Source organism: Schistocerca cancellata, chromosome 7 (assembly GCF_023864275.1).
Source record: "Schistocerca cancellata isolate TAMUIC-IGC-003103 chromosome 7, iqSchCanc2.1, whole genome shotgun sequence".
NCBI lineage: Eukaryota > Metazoa > Arthropoda > Insecta > Orthoptera > Acrididae > Schistocerca > Schistocerca cancellata.
In genome coordinates, this window is record NC_064632.1 from 185,150,831 (window position 1) to 185,172,002 (window position 21,172).

A 21,172-nucleotide genomic window follows, 5' to 3' on the forward strand; every position below is an offset into this window, starting at 1 on the left:
CGAACCATGAAGAGAATATTTCGTCTGAATGAATATTAAATGGTCAAATCTTATCTGTGCAGAAAAAGGAATTTGATAATTACTCATTGAAAAACTTTTTGCCACCGAATTATATTGCATGAATAAAACACAACAGAATCAACAGCATTTTTAAAGCACGAAAAGGGAAACAAAATAAGTCAAAGAGGATTTCAAAAGAGCAAGCAAAGTAAAAATTTCCATGTAGTACTAGGACATTGTGCAACGGATTGTCCATAGAACGGTCATTACAACGCTAACGTGTAGAAATAGAAGAAAAGAGAAAACGCTGTATTTACTTCACGCATCACGCGTGCGTCTGCCGGAAACAACAGTGATGCACATAAATGATATTGTGGCAGTGGTGACACGAAGCATATCACTCCGAATAAACAGTACTTTTTTATATAGTGAATTATTTTATTGGGAGAACAAGGTACTGTTATGCGTAAATTTGATCAAGGAACAGTTAAAGTTGAAAGTAGATGATGCATTGAATAATAAAGTGCTAGAATGGGAAATCAGTATGAAGAAATGAACCATTACACTGGCGCCATAAACAGTTGCATCTAATAGCGCCACTTTGCTGGTGTTATGTCTGGGCTGTATTGATGGATATGATCTGTCAGTGACGTGGGGGTGTGTCATTGTATGTTTTGGTACGTAGGTAAAATTTCACAATATTTAATTTCAGAAGACACTATTTACTGCCTTAGTATGCATTTGATTGTTTACTTCAATGTATACTCCCCTGAAATATATATATTTCGTCGTTGTCGTGGGTCTTGTGTATTGTGACAATCGGCATTATTAGTTTTCAAAATTAAGTTGTATGTCGTGTACGTGTGCCGAAGTTTGATATCTAGCTTTAAATAAATTTTGGCCCGTTCCTTCCCTTTGTTGCAAATAGTTTTGTGGCTTTCGGAATATCACACACCGCGATTTTTGTAAAACAAAGATTGTTGTCAATTCTCAGTGGTACGTATTTGCAAGTTTCTCGCAGAATTACGTGTAGAATCCGTTGTTCTGTGTGTGGACGTAAACAAGGTTCTCGCAGAATACATGAGTTAGTTGGTTGTGCGTACTATTTCAATTTATGATCGACCTAAGTAACCGTTCTAAGTAGTAAATTCAACTGCGTTATATTATCAATATTGTATTCATATCGAAAGTACAAGTTTTTATTTGCACTTTAAACATAGTAGACCATTTTGAGTACCCCGTGCGTAGAAGAATGTAGGCCTACTACGCACCCCTACCCATTTGCAGCGTAAATCTGCAGTAAATGAAGGATGAGAGTCACTATCACTGTAGTCTTTTAAGCTGTGAAACGTGTCGAAAAGTGAAATGTCTCCTCTGCAGTTTCACACGTTACGCCTTGAGATTATGATATGCAAATTATTTCTCAGGGCTTGCCCTGAGATTGAAGTGATTGTATTTATTGCTCCCACTTTTAAGCACTCTATTGTATTTATTGCTCCCACTTGTAATTACTCTTCCCAAAATGAAATCCATATGTGTATATTTGTAAGCTTTTACACAAATTAGAATGATTGATTAAAGGTAGCCTTGATTTATGTATCATTTTTAAGATGACTGTGTTAAATTCTGTTGCACAACACATGCTGTTTTCTTAAACCATGACTCTTAATTTCATTGAAACAACGGCACTTATGCAGTTTAGCAGGTACGGAAAAAAATTTTTCATTCCAAATGTATCTGGCTTGGAGAGCTTTGTGGGTGAATATGTAAAGTTTGTTGGTGATTGTACTTTGTATTTTCATAAATAAAGTGATCTGTAGCGTAGCCCACTTGAGGTTAGGTTGGGAGTTTTTTTTTTGGAATGCGGCCGCGGCATTCGGGTGTATGTAAATATGTTTAAAATGAGCTTTGGTGTACATCATCACAATACAGAGCATAAAGATAATTTGTCATGATTCTGCATACATATGGATGGTATAAGAGGGAGCTCTTTTCTGCTGGTGCAAAGTTTTTTTAACTATTTCTCCATATACATGAGACAGAATCTTCAGTAATGCAAACTATATTAAAAGCAAATTTAATTTACCAATCATATCATTATTACACTAGATTGAGGAAATCCAATCACCATTTACACATGTTTTGCTGACACACACTGTGCCTCTGTGTTGTTATGTTCGTATCCACCAGACATTAGGTATTGGTAGTGGTTGCCTTTTCCCCATTTTTGTTTGATTTCATCATGGAATTATCATCACTGTAGTACATAATAAGTTATTTTCATATTTAATACAGAGCGTAATTGCACAATTATGCAGTAGTTGATGACCAACAGTTGAGTCCCATAGTTATATTAAAAGCATATTTGTTGTGGAAGGTGTGGCATTTTTGTTAATTATGAAATACTGTAAATTGTTGTAGGTTTCATGGTAGAGGACCTATGACTTTGATAAACAACATGTATCACCCATCTTTAATTATGATTCATTATTTACGTACACAGTAGTGGTAGTTCAACATAGCTGCACCTTGATGGCAAATGTACACTACTGGCCATTAAAATTGTTACATGAAGAAGAAATGCAGATGATAAACTGTTATTCATTGGACAAATATATAATACTGGAAATGGCATGTGATTACATTTTCACGCAATTTGGGTGCATAGATCCTGAGAAATCAGTACCAAGAACAACCACCTCTGGCCGTAATAACGGCCTTTATACGCCTTGAGTCAAACAGCTCTGATGGCGTGTACAGGTACAGCTGCTCATGCAGCTTCAACACAATACCACAGTTCATCAAGAGTAGTGACTGGCATATTGTGACGAGCCAGTTGCTCGGCCACTGTTGAGCAGACGTTTTCAGTTGGTGAGAGATCTGGAGAATGTGCTGGCCAGGGCAGCAGTCAAACATTTTCTGTATCCAGACAGGCCTGTACAGGACCTGCAACATGCGGTCGTGCATTATCCTGCTGAAATGTAGGGTTTCGCAGGGATCAAATGAAGGGTAGAGCCACAGGTTGTAACACATCTGAAATGTAAGTCCAGTGTTCAAAGTGCCATCAATGCGAACAAGAGGTGACAAGAGACGTGTAACCAGTGGCACCCCATACCATCACGCCGGCTGATATGCCAGTATGGCGATGATGAATACACGCTTCCAATGTGCGTTCACCGCGATGTCGCCAAACACGGATGCGACCATCATGATGCTGTAAACAGAACCTGGATTCATCCGAAAAAATGACGTTTTGCCATTTGTGCACCCAGGTTCGTCGTTGAGTACACCATCGCAGGCGCTCCTGTGTGTGATGCAGCGTCAAGGGTAACCACAGCCATGGTCTCTGAGCTGATAGTCCATGCTGCTCCAAACATCATCGAACTGTTCGTGCAGATGGTTGTTGTCTTGCAAATGTCCCCATCTGTTGACTCAGGGGTCGAGACGTGGCTGCACGATCCATTACAACCATGTGGATAAGATGCCTGTCATCTGGACTGCTAGTGATACGAGATCGTTGGGATCCAGCACAGCGTTCCGTATTACCCTCAACCCGCTGATTCCATATTCTGCTAACAGTCATTTGATCTCGGCCAACGCGAGCAGCAATGTCGCGATACAATAAACTGCAATCGTGATAAGCTACAATCCGATCTTTATCAAAGTTGGAAACGTGATGGTACGCATTTCTCCTCCTTACACGAGGCATCACAACAACATTTCAGGAGGCAACGCCGGTCAACTGCTGTTTGTGTATGAGAAATCGGTTGGAAACTTTCCTCATGTCATCACGTTGTAGGTGTCGCCACCGGCGCCAACCTTGTGTGAATGCTCTGAAAAGCTAATCATTTGCATACCACAGCATCTTCTTCCTGTCAGTTAAATTTCGCATCTGTAGTACATCATCTTCGTGGTGTAGCAATTTTAATGGTCAATAGTGTGTTTGCACTTGTCTCACACATCTCTAAAGATTCTCTGTTGGATTTAGAAAACATAACTTCTGAACAGAATAACTCTTGAAAGAGATGCCATAAGACCTTCTTTTGTTCACTCACATTTTAAAAGAAGAAACGAAATGATGAAAAGGAAACCCCTCATCTATTTGACTGATGCGTAACAAATACACACATGTAACAAAACATTAGAACTACCAAATTTTTTTTAGTGTGCATACATCCTTTCACACACTCAGCTGTGATTGTCGGTAGTTTATTGGCACTTGTTGCATTACCTGAGAAAATTATGAGGTTAAGACAGTAAGGAGTGAAATTTTGTAAAATAGAATGGCATTTTCTTCTGACTCTTTAATTAAGCAAGACAAGTATTTAAGTGATAATGCAACTCTGAATGAGTTTTGCTTTAGCTTTTGTTTAATTTTACTAGCAACTTTGACATATAGTGTCTTAGACAGAGAGTTCCATTTACTGAAACTAGTAAATTGTTATTAATTCAGATATAATAATATACTTTTTAATTTCTTTAAAGGGTGGCTGCTTCTTGAGCAGCAGTTATTGAGTTCCTCACATGTATTCCCTTTGATGCATGTTTATTTTGGATGTATGATAAATAGTTTGTAATCACCTAAAATTGCTGTGGTAGTGTGATGTGAAGTGTGTAGACAGTGTTATGTGTGAGTGCAGGCTTTCTCAGCAAATTTCAAATATGAAGTCTTCACGGGTTGTCTACTGAGTAGCGTCGTCGTCTCATGGCAATGTTATGATGGAATGCATCTCCATCATCTTCAGGTGAAGTGCTGCGAAGTGCTACAAGATGACGATGCTACTCGGCTGACAACCCATGAAGACTTCATACATGTGTGGACAGTGTGTTTAATACAAAAGATACGAAGCTGTTTCTGTTACCAGAGATATACCTATCTTAGCATAGTGTATCACATCATTGCACCACTATATTTGACCTTGAACTGTGTGGGCACACTGTGAGAAGTTTGTAATTTCCTGCTCAACTCAATGGCAGTAGATGAACTGTTTGCTGCAGGAGCGAACTCGCTCTCCATCAAAAATGTGTGTGTGCTGGAAGTAAATACCGCTCTAAACATATAATTTCTTGTGAAGTTAAAAAAAAATCTTATCTGAACCTTTCCTGAAGTTCATGGAGAAGAAATAAAGGCATGCATTATGTGCATTTGTATTTTGCTGAAGATGGAAGACTCGTGTCATACTGCATGGTCTCCTGCTCTTGATAGAAAATATGTGTGCTATTTGACCAACTGCAGCCCATCATGTTCAGTCTGTTTATGAATTAAAGCATATTTAGTAATTTTTTAAATATATTTCTGACCATGATCCCTATTGACAGTTAAAAAATTCATGCATATTCTGGAAGTCCAGTCCAGATATCATCTTAATTAAAAATGTGAGGAACTGATAAATTTGATATCCATCAAACTCTTCTACCTCTACATCTACACTCTGCAAACCATCGTGAAGTGCTTGGCAGAAGATACATTCTGTTGTACTAGTTATGAGGGTTTATTCCTGTGTGTCATTCACGTATGGGGTGCGTGAATAGTGACAGTTTAAATGCCTCTGTGCATGCTGTAGTCATTCTAATGTTGTCCCCATGATCCTTATGTAAGCAATACATAGAGGGCTGTAGTATATTCCTGTCTCGAGTCGTCATTTAAAGCCAATTCTTGAAACTTCATTAGTAGACTTTCTCTGGATAGTTTACGTCTATCTTCAGTACCTCTGTGACATTCTCCCACACATCAAACAAACATGTGACTATTTGTGTTGTCCTTCTCTGTATATGTTGAGTAACCGCTGTTAGTCATCCTATTTGGTACAGGTCCCACACACTTCAGGGATATTCTATACTGGATTGCACACATGATTTGACACGTTCCACATCATAACAGCTACCATACTGTGTGATTGATCAGTGGAACACACAACCAACTAACTAACAAAGCAGTGTCCTTTGTAGACTGATTGCACTTCCCAAAGGCACCATTGAATGTCGTCATGGCATCCCTGACTGATGAGGAGGAAATCATCATGGAGTTTGATACCTCTTCACCAGAACCTGGCAGCCCCTCTGCTGCCACTCACTCCACAAGTGTCTCATCAGTGCGGCGCAAAGACAGGGAGAAATCTAAACCGAACCGCTGATATGGCTCCCATACTTCAGTGGAATCTGAATGGAGTCAGAACTCGCTTCGAAGAATTGCGCCTGTTAGTAAAGGAAAACCCCTTTTGCATCTCTCTGCAAGAGACACATTTTAAAGAGAATGACACACCTGTACTTACAGGATATCACATGTACAGGAAAGATGACCCGACTGGTAATAGAGCGCAGGGTGGGGTGTCAGTTTCATTAAGGACACATTCCACTCCTCACCTGTGCCCTTAACCACAACGCTCCCTTTCTCATTTTAGGAGATTTTAACGCTCATAAGGCATTATGAGGTTCTAACAAAACCTGCCCCAGAGGCCAGATGATTGAGCAGTTGATCAGGAATTCTAACATCATACTGCTGAACGCTGGTCAGGCCACACATTTTAGCACCGCTTCAGGTTCGTACTCGCCATAGACCTCTCTGTTTGTTCGCCTGTGCTTGCGGACATTGCTCAGTGGGTAGTAGACGACGCCCTTCATGGCAGCGACCATTATCCTATCTGGCTCCATCTGCCAGTTGAAACGGGTCTTGTCGAAAAGCTGCCGAAATGGTTGTTCAGGAAGGGAAACTGGACGCTCTACAGGCAGTTGGCTGTTTTTGAAGAGTGTGAAGGTGTCCAGGATTGGGTGGATCACATTATGGCAGTGATGCACCATGCCACTGAACGCTGGTCAGGCCACACATTTTAGCACCGCTTCAGGTTCGTACTCGCCATAGACCTCTCTGTTTGTTCACCTGTGCTTGCGGACATTGCTCAGTGGGTAGTAGACGACGCCCTTCATGGCAGCGACCATTATCCTATTTGGCTCCATCTGCCAGTTGAAACAGGTCTTGTCGAAAAGCTGCCGAAATGGTTGTTCAGGAAGGGAAACTGGACGCTCTACAGGCAGTTGGCTGTTTTTGAAGAGTGTGAAGGTGTCCAGGATTGGGTGGATCACATTATGGCAGTGATGCACCATGCCACTGATGTATCCATACCAAAGTCAAAGGGAACACCTGTGAGGCAGCCTGTCCCTTGGTGGAATGACGACTGTCGTACCACAATCAGATACAGAAGGACGGCTTTGAGAAGATTCCATTGGTGCCCTACTGATGCGAATCTGGCAACTTTCCGAATAGCACGGGCGTGGGCGAGAAGAATCGTTAGAGAGAGTAAACGGAGGTCTTTTGTGAGAGTACCTGAACTCCATCAGTAGGTCCACATCTCGAAGCACAGTATGGGAAGCCATTAGGAGGATCTCAAGGCTACTCTCGACCAGCCAATAGCAGCTATACTTGAGCGGGGGTGTCTCCTAACGTCTCCAAGAGACATCGCCCGGGCAATGGCAGAATCATTTCAAACTATTACGGCCGATTCTAGCCAGGACCCAGAATTTCATCGCTATTGGGGTACACAGGAGAGGGCTGGTTTTGATTTCCGTTCAAACAACACTGAGGAATACAACCAGCCTTTCTCTTTGTGGGATTTGGACTCTGCACTGTCAGTATCTCGTTATACTGCACCTGGTCAAGACCTGATATCATATAGCATGCTGCAGCAGTTGGATCTGCGGTCAAAGGAAGTCGTCCTTCAACTTTTTAATGAAATTTGGAAGACAGGTGACTTTCCTAGCTCGTGGAAAGAATCGATTTTAATTCCACTTTTAAAACCAGGGAAGGATCGGAACGATCCCAGTAGTTATCATAGCATTAGTCTCATGAGCTGTGTAGGAAAGACATTTGAGCGTATGGTCAATAGGCGCCTGGTGTTGGTTCTCGATTCCAGATCCTTACTTACCTGCTGCCAGTGTGGGTTCTGGAGGTATCATTCCACCGTAGATAACCTGATCCTACTCGAAACAGTAATACAGGATGCTTTCCTACATAAGCAACACCTAATCGGGGTTTTCTTCGACCTGTAAAAAGCATACGATACTACCTGGAGGCATAACATTTTGCGGCAGCTTTATGAGTTGGGTTTCCATGGACGTTTACCCACAGTCATCAGATCCTCTCTGTTGGACAGGTATTTTAGGTATAAGGTTGGGAATGTCCTAGTCTGACCGTTTTAAGCAGGAGAACGGTGTCCCTGAAGGAAGTGTCCTCAGTGTGACAGCTTTCGCAATTGCAATCAATAGTATTGCGTCCACAGTATGACGGACCATACGGTGCTCCATTTTCTGTGCGTCTTCCTCCCTTACAACTGCTACACGCCAATTACAGCTGACGATCCTGCGATTGGAGGAATGGTCTAAGACCACAGACTTTAAATTCTCTTTGGAGAAGACTGTTTGTGTAGATTTTAACCATACCTGTTCTCTTTTTAATCTCCCTGTTTTAAAACTAGGAGACACTGTTCTCACCTTTAAGGAAAAAGTAAAATGTCCCGGGCTTATTTTTAATGAGAAGCTCACATGGTTGCCACACCTAAAGGATCTAAAAGTCCGCTGTTTCAAGGCTTTAAATGTCCTTAAATGCGTCAGTCATAGGTCTTGGGGCGCTGACAGGGCACGTCTGCTCCAACTTTATAAGGCCTTTGTGTGACCACGACTCGAATACGGATGACAAGCTTATGGATCTGCAAGACCTTCGTACCTCAAAATGTTGGATGTGATTCACCATGAGGGTATTAGGCTTTCAACGGGGGCTTGACAATGAATGTCATCTGCGCAGTGTCCTCAAAATGTTGCAAGTGTCATCTTGGTCAGAACAGTGTTCTGTGTAGTTGTGAGTGCTTTATGTCGGAGCTAAGTGAATTTGAACATGGGCAAAATTTTGGTGCACGTATGGTGGGTGCTTCTGTAACCAAGATAACTGATGTGTTTGGTGTTTCAGGAAGCACAGTTTCAAAGACTTATGCCACATACAGGGAAAGTGGGAAAACATCATCCACTAAGTCACAGTGCAGATGAAAGTGTGTGTTGAGTGGTAGTGATGGACAGTCATTGAAGTGAAGTGGATTCTGACAAAAAATAATAGTGCATCTGCAAAAGTCACTGTGGAGCTGACTGCTTCACCCGATGAACCCTGTCAGCAGCAAAACAGCACAAAGTGGTTTGTAGAAGCTGGGAATTGTGGGGTGAGATGGAATTTCAAAACCACTCGTGCGTTATCCAGTTATCCATGACAGGAAGTCGTGGAAAGAAGTCATTTGGTCAGATGAGTCTTGCTTCACACTGTTTCCAGCTTCTGGTGGAGTTTACGTCCCAAGAGTGGAACAGGGTGAGGGTTTGGTGATAATTTGGGCAGCCATACTGTGTTGTGCCAAAGTCCCGATAGGTACTCTGCAAGGTCGCATTACTGCCATAGATTATGTGTAACTGTACATATTATAAGTAAGTCACATCATCTTTGTTTTTAGATATATTTTTCCCACGTGGAATGTTTCCCTCTATTATATTTGTACATATTATAATATTCACAATATGCACAGAAGCTAGCAATGGTCAACATTTTGTACAAATGCAGCAAGACAAAAACAACAAACCAACATTAGACATTGTGAAAAGTTTCTTACCAAATGTGTTAAAGCTGTTAACATAATTGCAATGTAAGCTGTGGTAAAGCAAAATATATAACACAAAAGTCTTACTGGATTATGCCAGTGTGTGAATGTTCCTAAAATGCTGAGTAAAAATATAAGTAATTGCACTTTATGAAATTGATTAAAAATTTGCCAATGTTGCTTACATTATAAGCAGAAAGTTGATTGAAATGTAAAAAAGACGAAGTCAGTAATAAAACATTATGTGTAGCATAAAAATGTAGAGAAAGCCAATTTACAAAACAAGTATACATGTTAAAAAAAAAAAAGTGTAATGTAAATGGTCTAGGTCATAGGATGATGGAAGTAAGGGTAAGGTGTAGGCTACTAATGTGGATAATAATATGAACACAACAAGCCTTTCAATTATACATATTAAAATATATGTAATACAAGGGTGACATGAATACAAAAGTTACAAGAATGAAAAAATAGTGCTACCCAATGCTTTGTATAGAGTAACATTAAAAACAATCAATTATTGATTGGTGAGCAGACTTTTTATCTATCCAGTTAAATAATTTGTATAGAGTAAGATATATAACCCGAGGTCTGGGTCATCTAGATCTCATAGTATGTGGGCAAGAACTTCGTTCTAGTTTTGTACAGCTGTTTTCTGGGTTAATATAAAATTTCACAAAAATATATGGACAGGGAACAGGAGCTAAACCATGCCATCTTAAACATTGTCATGTTATTACAGGAAATCGTACAAAACATAACCAGGGGTCTAGGTCGTGGTGGTAACATATATCCATCATAACGCAAGAAACAATCTTCAGAACTAATTGAATACAACTTTGTAACAATACATAACTTCATAGGTTCTCACGTTCATGGAATAAAGAAAGTAGAGCAATACTATGGTTAGTGATTTAAGTGAAACTGAATAAAATTATTGCTATAAAATATACAAAAGTTGGATTTTTGAAGTCTGGGAAAGCTTAATTATGAAATGTATTCAGATCACACAGAGTACAGCTCAGTTAAGTTGGTAGTGAGCCAGCTGGAGACAACTTTTAGACATATTACGTATGGTTCACAACTAACGTGATACACGGGTCTGATTATTAGTTAAACATGCGAGACATACTGCTTAAGGTTCACAACTAACATGAGAGGTAATCCTGATTATGCTGAAAGTTTGGTGCTTGAGATCTGACTGAGCTTTACGGCTACAGTGGACACTGACATAATACAGAATTCTAATTATTAATATAAACTGCCCATTTGGTGCTCGAGGTCTAGGTGAGCTCAGGTTTGGAACTATGTTGAAACAACCCTTGATAACCGTATATGAGATGATGTGTACTCGTTTTAATGGTAAACGAAAAAACATTAGGTTAACAACTAAGGTGAAATTTCGGATTTTTAATTTAAAACAGAAACGACAATTCAGTGCTCAAAGTCTGCATGAGCTCAAACGTGGGAAATTGAGATGACCGCATAGAGTACAGGTTAAATGAGCATGTAGAAAACATAAACACAACAAATTTAGTGACAAGATTCACTTACGACTAACAGTTAACATCAGACCAAATTGAAATTATACATGTAAAAATGCCAACACCTGATGCTCAAAGTCTGGGTAAGTTAAGATGTAGTCTGTGTTAAGCCAAGACATAATAAAGCTCCCCCAAGTGGATGGCATACTAATTGTTAAATAAATAGTAACTATGAATTGTGATATGAGGAATGATAACAGACACAGTGAAATTAAATTATAAAATGTCATGAAAACAATTAAATTTTTTTATTAACTTCTAGTTGATCATTTAATACTTCATGAGAAGTACTGCTATTCCCAGTGTATACCTGTAAATTGTCCAATAGGTCCAGTTTCCTTTCCTTGATACTTTATGTAGCATTTTCACATTTTGTTGAATGTGTATTATTTTATTTTTCATAATGCTTCATATTTTTCATTTGTGTTCTGGAAGCAGTTTTATTTTGTTTATTGGTGTGCTCATTTTATTTTGTGTATTAGTGTGCTCACTGAATCTAGCAGGAAATGATCATCCGGTCTGCCCTGTGTAAAATTTGTTACAGTCACCGCACTCCTAGTTGTATACCTCCAAACCGATATAAACATATCTCCTTATTCAATCTATGTGATGGTGCAATTATAATTTCAAAGTATTATATGTTCTAAAACCTAAGTTGGCATTAGATTTTTGAAACCTATTCTTGATTTTATCATAAATTTTCCCTCTATATGTCATTTTGACACATTTCATTTTAGTTGCATTTTTGTTTTGTGCTTGGGTGGTGGCTTCTACCCGTGATTGTCTTTTCTTTAATATCATATAAACTGTTTTAACTGTGTCTCCGCTGTAACTTCTCGCAATGGCAATTTGTTTGAAGATGGCTAGTTCTTTGTTTACATTGACCAAGTGAGTAGGAACTTCCAAGAGCCTATGAATCGTAGCACAGAAGAAACTCGTATCTTGCAGGATGGTATGGATTAGCATTTATTATGATGTCACAAGCTGCTGGTTTCCTACAAATGTTAAAAATTATGTTCACTATTTCGTTTACTGATTGTGAGTTCTAAGTAGTTTATGTTCAAGTTCCTGTTTATGTTTATATTTATTGTCCTGGTTCAAAAATTACCATAGTTCCATTTAGAAAAGTCTAGCGATCATTTTATATTTAAGAATATGTTATTCAGATAGGATTTCTGTTACCAAACAAGCTTTATATGAACTATTTTCCACAATAGCTGCAGCCTGTGGAATGAACTGTCAATAGTAGTTCAGCTGGCATAAGACAGACTTGAGCTGGGATGCATCTGTGGGGGCTGGCAGTTGTTGGCTGGCAGATACGTGTTGCAGCATAGGCTGTATGCCTGATGCGCTGAAGGTGTGTCCTAAATAATCTACCTTGCAGAGGAAAAAGAACATTTATCAACATTACAATGCAGGTTCACTGCTGTGAATGTGGAGAAGTATGTGTTGAGGTTGTGTGCATGTCATTGAGGTAGTTCACTGTCACTGGAACATCCTTTGATAGGTGCTTCAATTACCTCGGGAAGATCACTGGAGCACTGGATATACCAAATGGAAGCTGCGTATAGTAGACCAATCCAAAAGGGGTGTTCATGTCTTTGACCTCTTGGGAGTCACCGTCCAATTGGAGTTGGAGATAAGCATCCTGAAGGTCGATTTTGGTGAATACTGTGCCCTCAACAAGATGAGAAACAATGTCCTCAGGCTCATGAGTGGGATATGCAGTGACTGTGGACTGGTCATTCACAGTGGCCATGATGTCACCACAAATGCAGACAGCACCAGTCAGTTTATCCACAATCACAATGGGGGAGGTGCAGTGGCTACATGTGATGGGGATGAAGACACCCTTCTCTTGCCTCTTGGAGTCGTTGCAAGTCCTGTTGAAGCTTATCCTGGAGAATGAACTTGACACAACAGTCCTTAAAAAATTTTGGGACTGCAATGTGTAAAAGGGGGTTATGGGTCTGGGGTGGTTTAGGGGCTGAGGCTCAGAGGATGGACTGCTTCAGAGGTGTCATGAACCTTGAGGCCCAAAACGTGGAGTAAGTCAAGGCCAAGCAGATTAGATGCCCCAGGAGCTGTAACGACCAGAATCCTAGCTGGGGTTACCGTAGCTCCATGGTAGAGCCTGGTCCAGAAGCATCCTGCCACAGAAATGAGGTCGTTACTAAAACTATGTAACTTTGCTGTGAAAGGGCACTATGGAGGAGACCCATTGGCTTGGCATGTAGCCCAGTCGATTATCATAGCTAACGAGCCATTGTCAATCTGGAAGGTGACTGGTTTGCTTTCCCAACTCCACCTTCATAGACAGCAGCTTCTGGAAAATATGGTTGGGAAGATCCTCCTTGAGGTTGCCCTGTGCCCAATCCACGGACATGGATTGGATGAGTGACAAACTTCAGCTTCATGGCCAAACTTACTGCAGGCAGTACTCTTTGACTTGCAGAAATGGCATTGGTGTCACAGATGGATAACAAAAAACTATTTACAAGATCTTAACTGTTTGAAATGACACATCTTGGGAAGGTCTTTATCAGACTTGGATGCCAACCGCTTAAGCAGAGCTCCTAAGGCAGGGTGGGAGGCAAAGACCAGAGATCTTGGATAGAAGCTGCTCCTCTAACAGATTGCTCAAAAGCCCAAATGTTGAAAAGGCATGAGTTGAGTGAAGGATCTTTGAGCTTAAAGAGATCCTGCTGGAGACCTCCATCAGGGGTATAAACTAAAACCATGTCGCAGACCAGAACTGATGCATAAGAAAGCTTGCATTGTTCATTGGCACATTGAAACTGGCATTTCCAGGAGAGACTCTAGAGTCTTGATATCCATTTCCTATGGGTTTCGATATGTAGCTTCTGACAGCGAAAGAACTTTTGTCAAGCTGCAGCAATATTTATCTGAGCATTGAAGTATCATGTTGCACTAAGTGTGGTTCCGCTTGGGGATGTAACTGTTGTAGCAGCTGGTAGATCATGGCTCCTGTATTGGCCAACAGTAAGGCATGCTGCTACTGATGGCCACAGACATTGTATGCTGCAAGATGCTGGTCTACCGTATTTACTCGAATCTAAGACGCACTCGAATCTAAGCCGCACCCGAAAAATGAGACTCGAAATCGAGGAAAAAAATTTTCCCGAATCTAAGCCGCACCTGAAATTTGAGACTCGAAATTCAAGGGGAGAGAAAAGTTTTAGGCCGCACCTCCAAATCAAAACAAAGTTGGTCCATTGTAATACGAGACACAATTTAGGTCGAATGAATGACGATACAGCTACAGGAGTTTGGTTCGAGTCGTAAGCTTATTAGTTAAGTTTTACCAGGTAGCCATTGCTATACGTCAGGCGCTCCGTCCGTATTTATACGGGTACCCTTTCTTTTCACGTGCTTCGTCTGGTTTGAATCGATTGCTTATTTTGCTTTGATCTGATAAGTGCCGTTTTCTTTGTTATAGGTGTTAACGTCACTCTGAGCTGAAAATGCATTACTGTACTGTGTCATGCATTGTTTGTCTCATTCTGATAGTGCGTGTTTACGGCCTGTCGCCGCGCGCGGCATGGCTTGTTTTTGTGCGCGCTACCGCCGCTTACAATTTAAAAAAAAGAAAAGAGAGGAATCGTCTCACTAGCGAAACAATGGCAAGAGACTGCTATTTGTTGTTACTTACACTGCTTTCTTTGATAATGATCAACAAGAACCAAATAATATACTGCATATGATAGAATATGTTCTGAACGAGAGTTAGGCGAAAATTTTTCTCCGTTTGAAAATCTTTGCGGCCGCTTCTCTAGTACGTCAAATTCTGCACAGGAATTAGTCATCTTAGATTTAAAAATCTAATCAGTTGCCGTGCTTAATTTCTGACTGTATCACTATTAGGCATAAGAAAAATACGAATGTAAACATGACACGATACGTATATTCTTCCGCGTTTGCTGTTGTCTCACTCTAGTTTCGTAGTTTATTAGACAGATAGGATTTAAATGAAATAGCAGCAAACACGAAAGAATATGTGGCATAATGTTTACATTCATATTATTCTTATGGTGAAGAGAATACTGCATGTGATTCACATTTCGTCAGGTTCCTATTAGCAACCACCTCTTCTCACAGGTAGTAAAAAATTCAACACGTAGAGTTGGCCATATTGACAAACATCCCAAACAGTCTTGCCAGTCGGATTTTCGTAGTACATTGAAATTCTGCTACATTTGAAGATGAACAATACGGAATTTGTATTTACTTCGTTGGATAATGTACGAAAATGCAGTGGTCGAAACTCGGGGCGGAGAAAAAAGCTCGTCTTCCACCTTTTTTTTTTTAATTTATTTACTGACGCAGAGATTTTGGCGCCAGTATTTATCTCTGTGCCTACAAAGCATCCCCTTGTAGCGCTACATATATTCGACGGCAGAAGTTAGTTGTGGCGGCACCTACCAACATTTTTCAGAACTTCCGCTTGCTTTGCACTCGATTCTAAGACGCAGGCGGTTTTTTGGATTACAAAAACCGGAAAAAAAGTGCGGCTTAGATTCGAGTAAATACGGTAATCAAGCTGTGTAGCAGGCCCAAGGCTTGATTTTCTTGTCGGGGGCAGTTGTGTTGATGCACCTTGGTGTGCTTGGGTGGTGGGCTGAGCACCAATCTGTACAGTAACAGGAGAGGGTGTCTTTAAGGCAAGAACTTGTGCCAGAAAAGCCTCATTCACCTGCTGCATCCTTTGGAATAAGAGCAGCTCTGGTTGTCAAAATTTGTAAGTACAAATTAATTCCACCTCTTCTGCAGTTCCAAACAAGATACACTTCTGTGGATGTGGCTCCACCTAACTCCCTGAAGCCTTAACTAAACACTGAAATGACCAACACTCAAAGAGAGCTGTTTCCAATGCGGAAGCTTACTTCTCGGTGTTACACTGTCGTTACCAATGGCATCTTGACAAGAGCTTAATTGAGGGACTGCAAGCAGTCAGCACATAAATCGTCAAGCTCTTGTCAGAGAGAATTGTCTTCAGTGATCCCTGGGTTTGGGTTTCCTTAAATAGCTGTTATCCAGGTTTTATGATGGGGCCAGCGACCTCTTGCTGTTGCCTGGCGAGGTACATGGTGGTCCGTAGCTCTCTGTGCACCTCCTGGCAGTCTTAGGGCATACTTGAAAATCCTGTGTGGCTGCTAAGGACTGTGTGAGCATTGCTTTTTGTGCTTCACGCTGTATAGCCATCATGTGTGCTGGGGCTGGTGCCCCTGGGTGCCAAAGCATTGCTGCCATTCATGTGCTGTTGTAACTCAACGTGCTTTGCAAGGTGTTTGCATGTTGCCTTGGCCTGTTCTATTGCCAGATACGTCTCGAATTGAGCACATATGGGACTTTATTGGATAACAACTCCATAACCCACAACCAGCATTAACCATCTCTTTATTGACTGACCAAATGCAACGGACATGGAGTGCCATCCCACAAATTGACATCTGGCACCTGTACAGGACAGTGCATTCATGTTTGCATGCTTACATTCAACATTCTGGTTGTTACACTAGTTTTAGAATTGCAGCATGAATATGTGCATCAGATACATTCTGTGTGTTGGCATCATGTAACATTACTTCAGTGCAGTTAATTCCATGTGAACATTAAAACTTGCAATGCCTGGTGAGACCTCTGAGGCCTGCTGTTGACTGTGTGACTGAGCACACTGCTACTTCAGACGAAAAAATTTCAAATGTGCAGTTGTGACGTGGATTTCACTTTTCAGAATAATTATCTAGTAATTTCACTAAATCATCATACAAGATTTTCTTGAGAACAGTTCCTGTGCACAGTTTAACACAGTGTTTCTACACTTTGGTTGGAATGGTGGGCAAAAAGGAAGCTTTGTGCTCCATACCTATTATTTTGTAGATGTTGAAGTGTGCCTGTAATTGTGTCCTGTAGTCTGGCCATTCTTTGGCCAGACTTGCTTGCTTGTTGAGTAGCGATGTCACTTTTCTGACAGTGAGCAGCAGGTGTTATGCAATTCTGGTTAGTTACAGCAGATAGAACATATGCTGCTCACTGTCAGAAAGGTGACAGTGGGAAAGCCAAATCAAAGACTGCATTTTATTGGCAGAATACTTAGAAGATGCAATTGTTCTATAAAAGAGACTGTTCATCCTCTGCTAGAGCATTGCACTGTGGTATGGGACTCGCACCAGATAGGATTGACAGAGGATGTTGAAATGACCAAAGGAGGACAGGTCATTTTGAATTAGAGCAAAATAACAGAGATAGTGTCGTGAATTGGTATGTGAGTTGGGGTGAGGATAATTAAAACAAACCAGTTTTTGTTGCAGTGAGATCTTTTCATGAAATTTCAATCACCAACTTTTTCCCTTGAATGTGAAAGTGTTTTAATGTCACGTACATAGGGAGAAAAGTGTGAAGGTTTGAAGAACCCTCTGCCAGGCATTTCAGTGCTAATTGCAAAGTAGTGGTGTACATGTAGATGTAGCACATGGATCCAGTACATATCCTGTTTTAACTTTTAACGTCTATTTTAATGACTGGTACAGATTTTAATATTTTCCTATGTTTAATTATTACAGGCTAAGAAACCAATGTGCTTAAAAACTAATATTAGTGTTTGGTTTGCAGGTTATAACTGAAAGCAGTCATCACAAGGATGATAGAGAATTTTCCGGATGAACTGATTATTGAAATATTATCACATTTGTCAGCCCTTGACATAGTTAAAGGTGCACAATATGTATGTCAGAGATGGCACATACTCTGCAAGAGCCCAGCTGTTTGGAAAGGGAAGGAACAGAAGATAGATGGCAAGCATAATACACGTGATGTTGTGGAGATAGCAAAGGTGATTCCTCATGTAACTTCACTTTGTATTGGAAAATCGGACAATTCAGACAATTTCCAGGCTTGGTTCACTGGTTCACATTTATATATTTCCTCATCTATCGAGCGTGATGAGCTGAAATGCATAGTAGACCATCTAAACATCAAGAACGTATCAGCTCCAAGGTCTGTTATAAGTCGGTGTCGCAGCATACTCTTCACTGATAATGTGAAATTGGAATCATTAACGGTTTATATGGGTAACAGGCCACCTCCAGACAAAGATGACACCTTTGAGCCGTTGGTAAAACAGGGAAGCCTGGCACATCTAAGAGCACTGCATTTCTTTGGTGCCAGAGCACTCAGTGCAGATACAATATCCTTGTTATGTCAATCTTGCACCGAACTAGAAGAGCTCTGTTTGCATCAGTCAAATAAGGTTACATCAGAAGCACTGTACAATCTGAAGAATTGCAGCAAACTGAAGATTTTACAAATTACAGACACGGCTGCTCTTAAGGACCTTTCATTTTTAAAATATTGTCCGGGTGTCACTGAATTGGATATCAGTCAGTGCTATTCTTTGCGTCCAGCTGCATTTCAGCACCTACTACATTTGAAAAACCTGAAAAGGTTCCATATGAGGCATTCTAATGTAAATGGTTTACCGCTATCTGCAATGAGTGAGTCCATGAAGCAGCTGAAGATCATCGACCTGTATTATTCTTATGGATACAGTGAACGTGAGGTGGTCCAGTTAAAACGTTTTGCACCTCATATAACAGTATTAGAAGGCACATTTAATTTTGATAGGCATTGACAGTTCACGAACACACCTCAAAGATAAAATACAAATGTGATTCTATTTATATATCAGAATATATAAAATGTTCCCAATAAAATAAATGTATGTACATGCTATTAGGTAAATACTTATATTATCAGAGCTCTCTGCCACTGTTTCCAGTAAAATAAATAAATATTTGTACATGCTACTAACTAAATACTTTACGTCACTCTTTCTTCCTGCCAGTGCATCAAGTCACAATAAAGGGGGAAACTATCTGTTTATTATTGTAAGTAATAATTCTTTTCAAAATAATTAGCAAGAATGAAATGTAATGTTAACATTTCACATCTGCTTAAATTTATCTGTTTCTGTATGTTTATTTAGCGTGTTTCTTTATGATATCAGTATTTTTCTTTGTTCTGTTGTGCGACAAAATGCACAAAAAGAGAGAGTGTGTGTGTGTGTGTGTGTGTGTGTGTGAGAGAGAGAGAGAGAGAGAGAGAGAGAGAGAGAGAGAGAGTTCTGTGATAAAAACTTTATCTAAAAGCTCAGCTGCTAATTGACCTTTCCTACATGCCTGTTTGCTGCTCAAAACCTCATCAAGGTAAGATCATCTACACCAAACTTATTGCACTGTTTTGAATGTTAGTGACTTGGCTACATAATGTTGGCATGCAAGGAGGATGCAACTTGTAAAATACGTGGCAATGCCATTTTGAAGGATTCTGTGTCTGCAGTTGTGATCAAAATGCTTTGGGAACATTTGATATGTAACAGAGTGCTTCTCAGTAAGCAAATGAAGATACAAGAAGTAAGGATAATGAGGTAGGTTCTATATGCCAAAGTGAAAATGACCTCTAATGCCGTGCAGTCACTGCTGTTCCCCACATAATTTGTTTAAGCACTTAGGAACTTGTCAAGAAGTTCGAGGCCTTATCTGGCTGGGGCAAGTACTGGTAGCGTATACACCATTATTTCTTTCCCAGCTTTCTGTAGATACCAACAGCACTCATGGTGCCATGTCTTTTCAGTTAGCTGGCAAAGGTAATCATCAGGTGTCACCTGTGAAATCTTCTCCATAGTCATCAGAGTAAAAGCTGGAGTTATAAACAAACCAAACATTAAGGATGTGAGTCACAAGCCAGTAGACAACAAAATACCTGTTTTCGACTGATGATTTTGATGGAGGAGCATTACAAAATCAGCATGAAGACATCATCTAAATCTCAAGTAGCTGTTTTTTCCTTCCTCCACCATCCATTTAATTTCAGAATGCCCACCTTAGCAGAAATGAAACGTAAAAGAGGAACCTCATGCATAAAATTTCTCCCATTCTTCAGTAGTGCACAAATACACTCCTGGAAATGGAAAAAAGAACACATTGACACCGGTGTGTCAGACCCACCATACTTGCTCCGGACACTGCGAGAGGGCTGTACAAGCAATGATCACACGCACGGCACAGCGGACACACCAGGAACCACAGTGTTGGCTGTCGAATGGCGCTAGCTGCGCAGCATTTGTGCACCACCGCCGTCAGTGTCAGCCAGTTTGCCGTGGCATACGGAGCTCCATCGCAGTCTTTAACACTGGTAGCATGCCGCGACAGCGTGGACGTGAACCGTATGTGCGGTTGACGGACTTTGAGCGAGGGTGTATAGTGGGCATGCGGGAGGCCGGGTGGATGTACCGCCGAATTGCTCAACACGTGGGGCGTGAGGTCTCCACAGTACATCGATGTTGTCGCCAGTGGTCGGTGGAAGGTGCACGTGCCCGTCGACCTGGGACCGGACCGCAGCAACGCACGGATGCACGCCAAGACCGTAGGATCCTACGCAGTGCCGTAGGGGACCGCACCGCCACTTCCCAGCAAATTAGGGACACTGTTGCTCCTGGGGTATCGGCGAGGACCATTCGCAACCGTCTCCATGAAGCTGGGCTACGGTCCCGCACACCGTTAGGCCGTCTTCCGCTCACGCCCCAACATCGTGCAGCCCGCCTCCAGTGGTGTCGCGACAGGCGTGAATGGAGGGACGAATGGAGACGTGTCGTCTTCAGCGATGAGAGTCGCTTCTGCCTTGGTGCCAATGATGGTCGTATGCGTGTTTGGCGCCGTGCAGGTGAGCGCCACAATCAGGACTGCATACGACCGAGGCACACAGGGCCAACACCTGGCATCATGGTGTGGGGAGCGATCTCCTACACTGGCCGTACACCACTGGTGATCGTCGAGGGGACACTGAATAGTGCACGGTACATCCAAACAGTCATCGAACCCATCGTTCTACTATTCCTAGACCGGCAAAGGAACTTGCTGTTCCAACAGGACAATGCACGTCCGCATGTATCCCGTGCCACCCAACGTGCTCTAGAAGGTGTAA

General features: G+C 41.2%; 1 protein-coding gene across 6 annotated transcripts; it reads left to right on the top strand.

Annotated features, from left to right (window-relative positions):
• The first annotated feature begins 539 nt into the window (after positions 1 to 539).
• On the top strand, positions 540 to 19,005 carry LOC126091961 (uncharacterized). Of its 6 annotated transcripts, none has more exons than XM_049907304.1 (2): positions 540 to 677; positions 17,804 to 19,005. In XM_049907304.1, the coding sequence occupies exon 2, from the start codon at positions 17,832 to 17,834 to the stop codon at positions 18,819 to 18,821; it is 990 nt and encodes a 329-aa protein (XP_049763261.1). In that variant the 5' UTR covers positions 540 to 677; positions 17,804 to 17,831; the 3' UTR covers positions 18,822 to 19,005. The 6 variants fall into 6 exon arrangements, with proteins under 6 accessions (XP_049763261.1, XP_049763265.1, XP_049763264.1 ...); XM_049907308.1 differs by lacking the exon at positions 540 to 677 and adding an exon at positions 883 to 996; XM_049907307.1 differs by lacking the exon at positions 540 to 677 and adding an exon at positions 982 to 1,084.
• Positions 19,006 to 21,172: the final 2,167 nt, after the last annotated feature.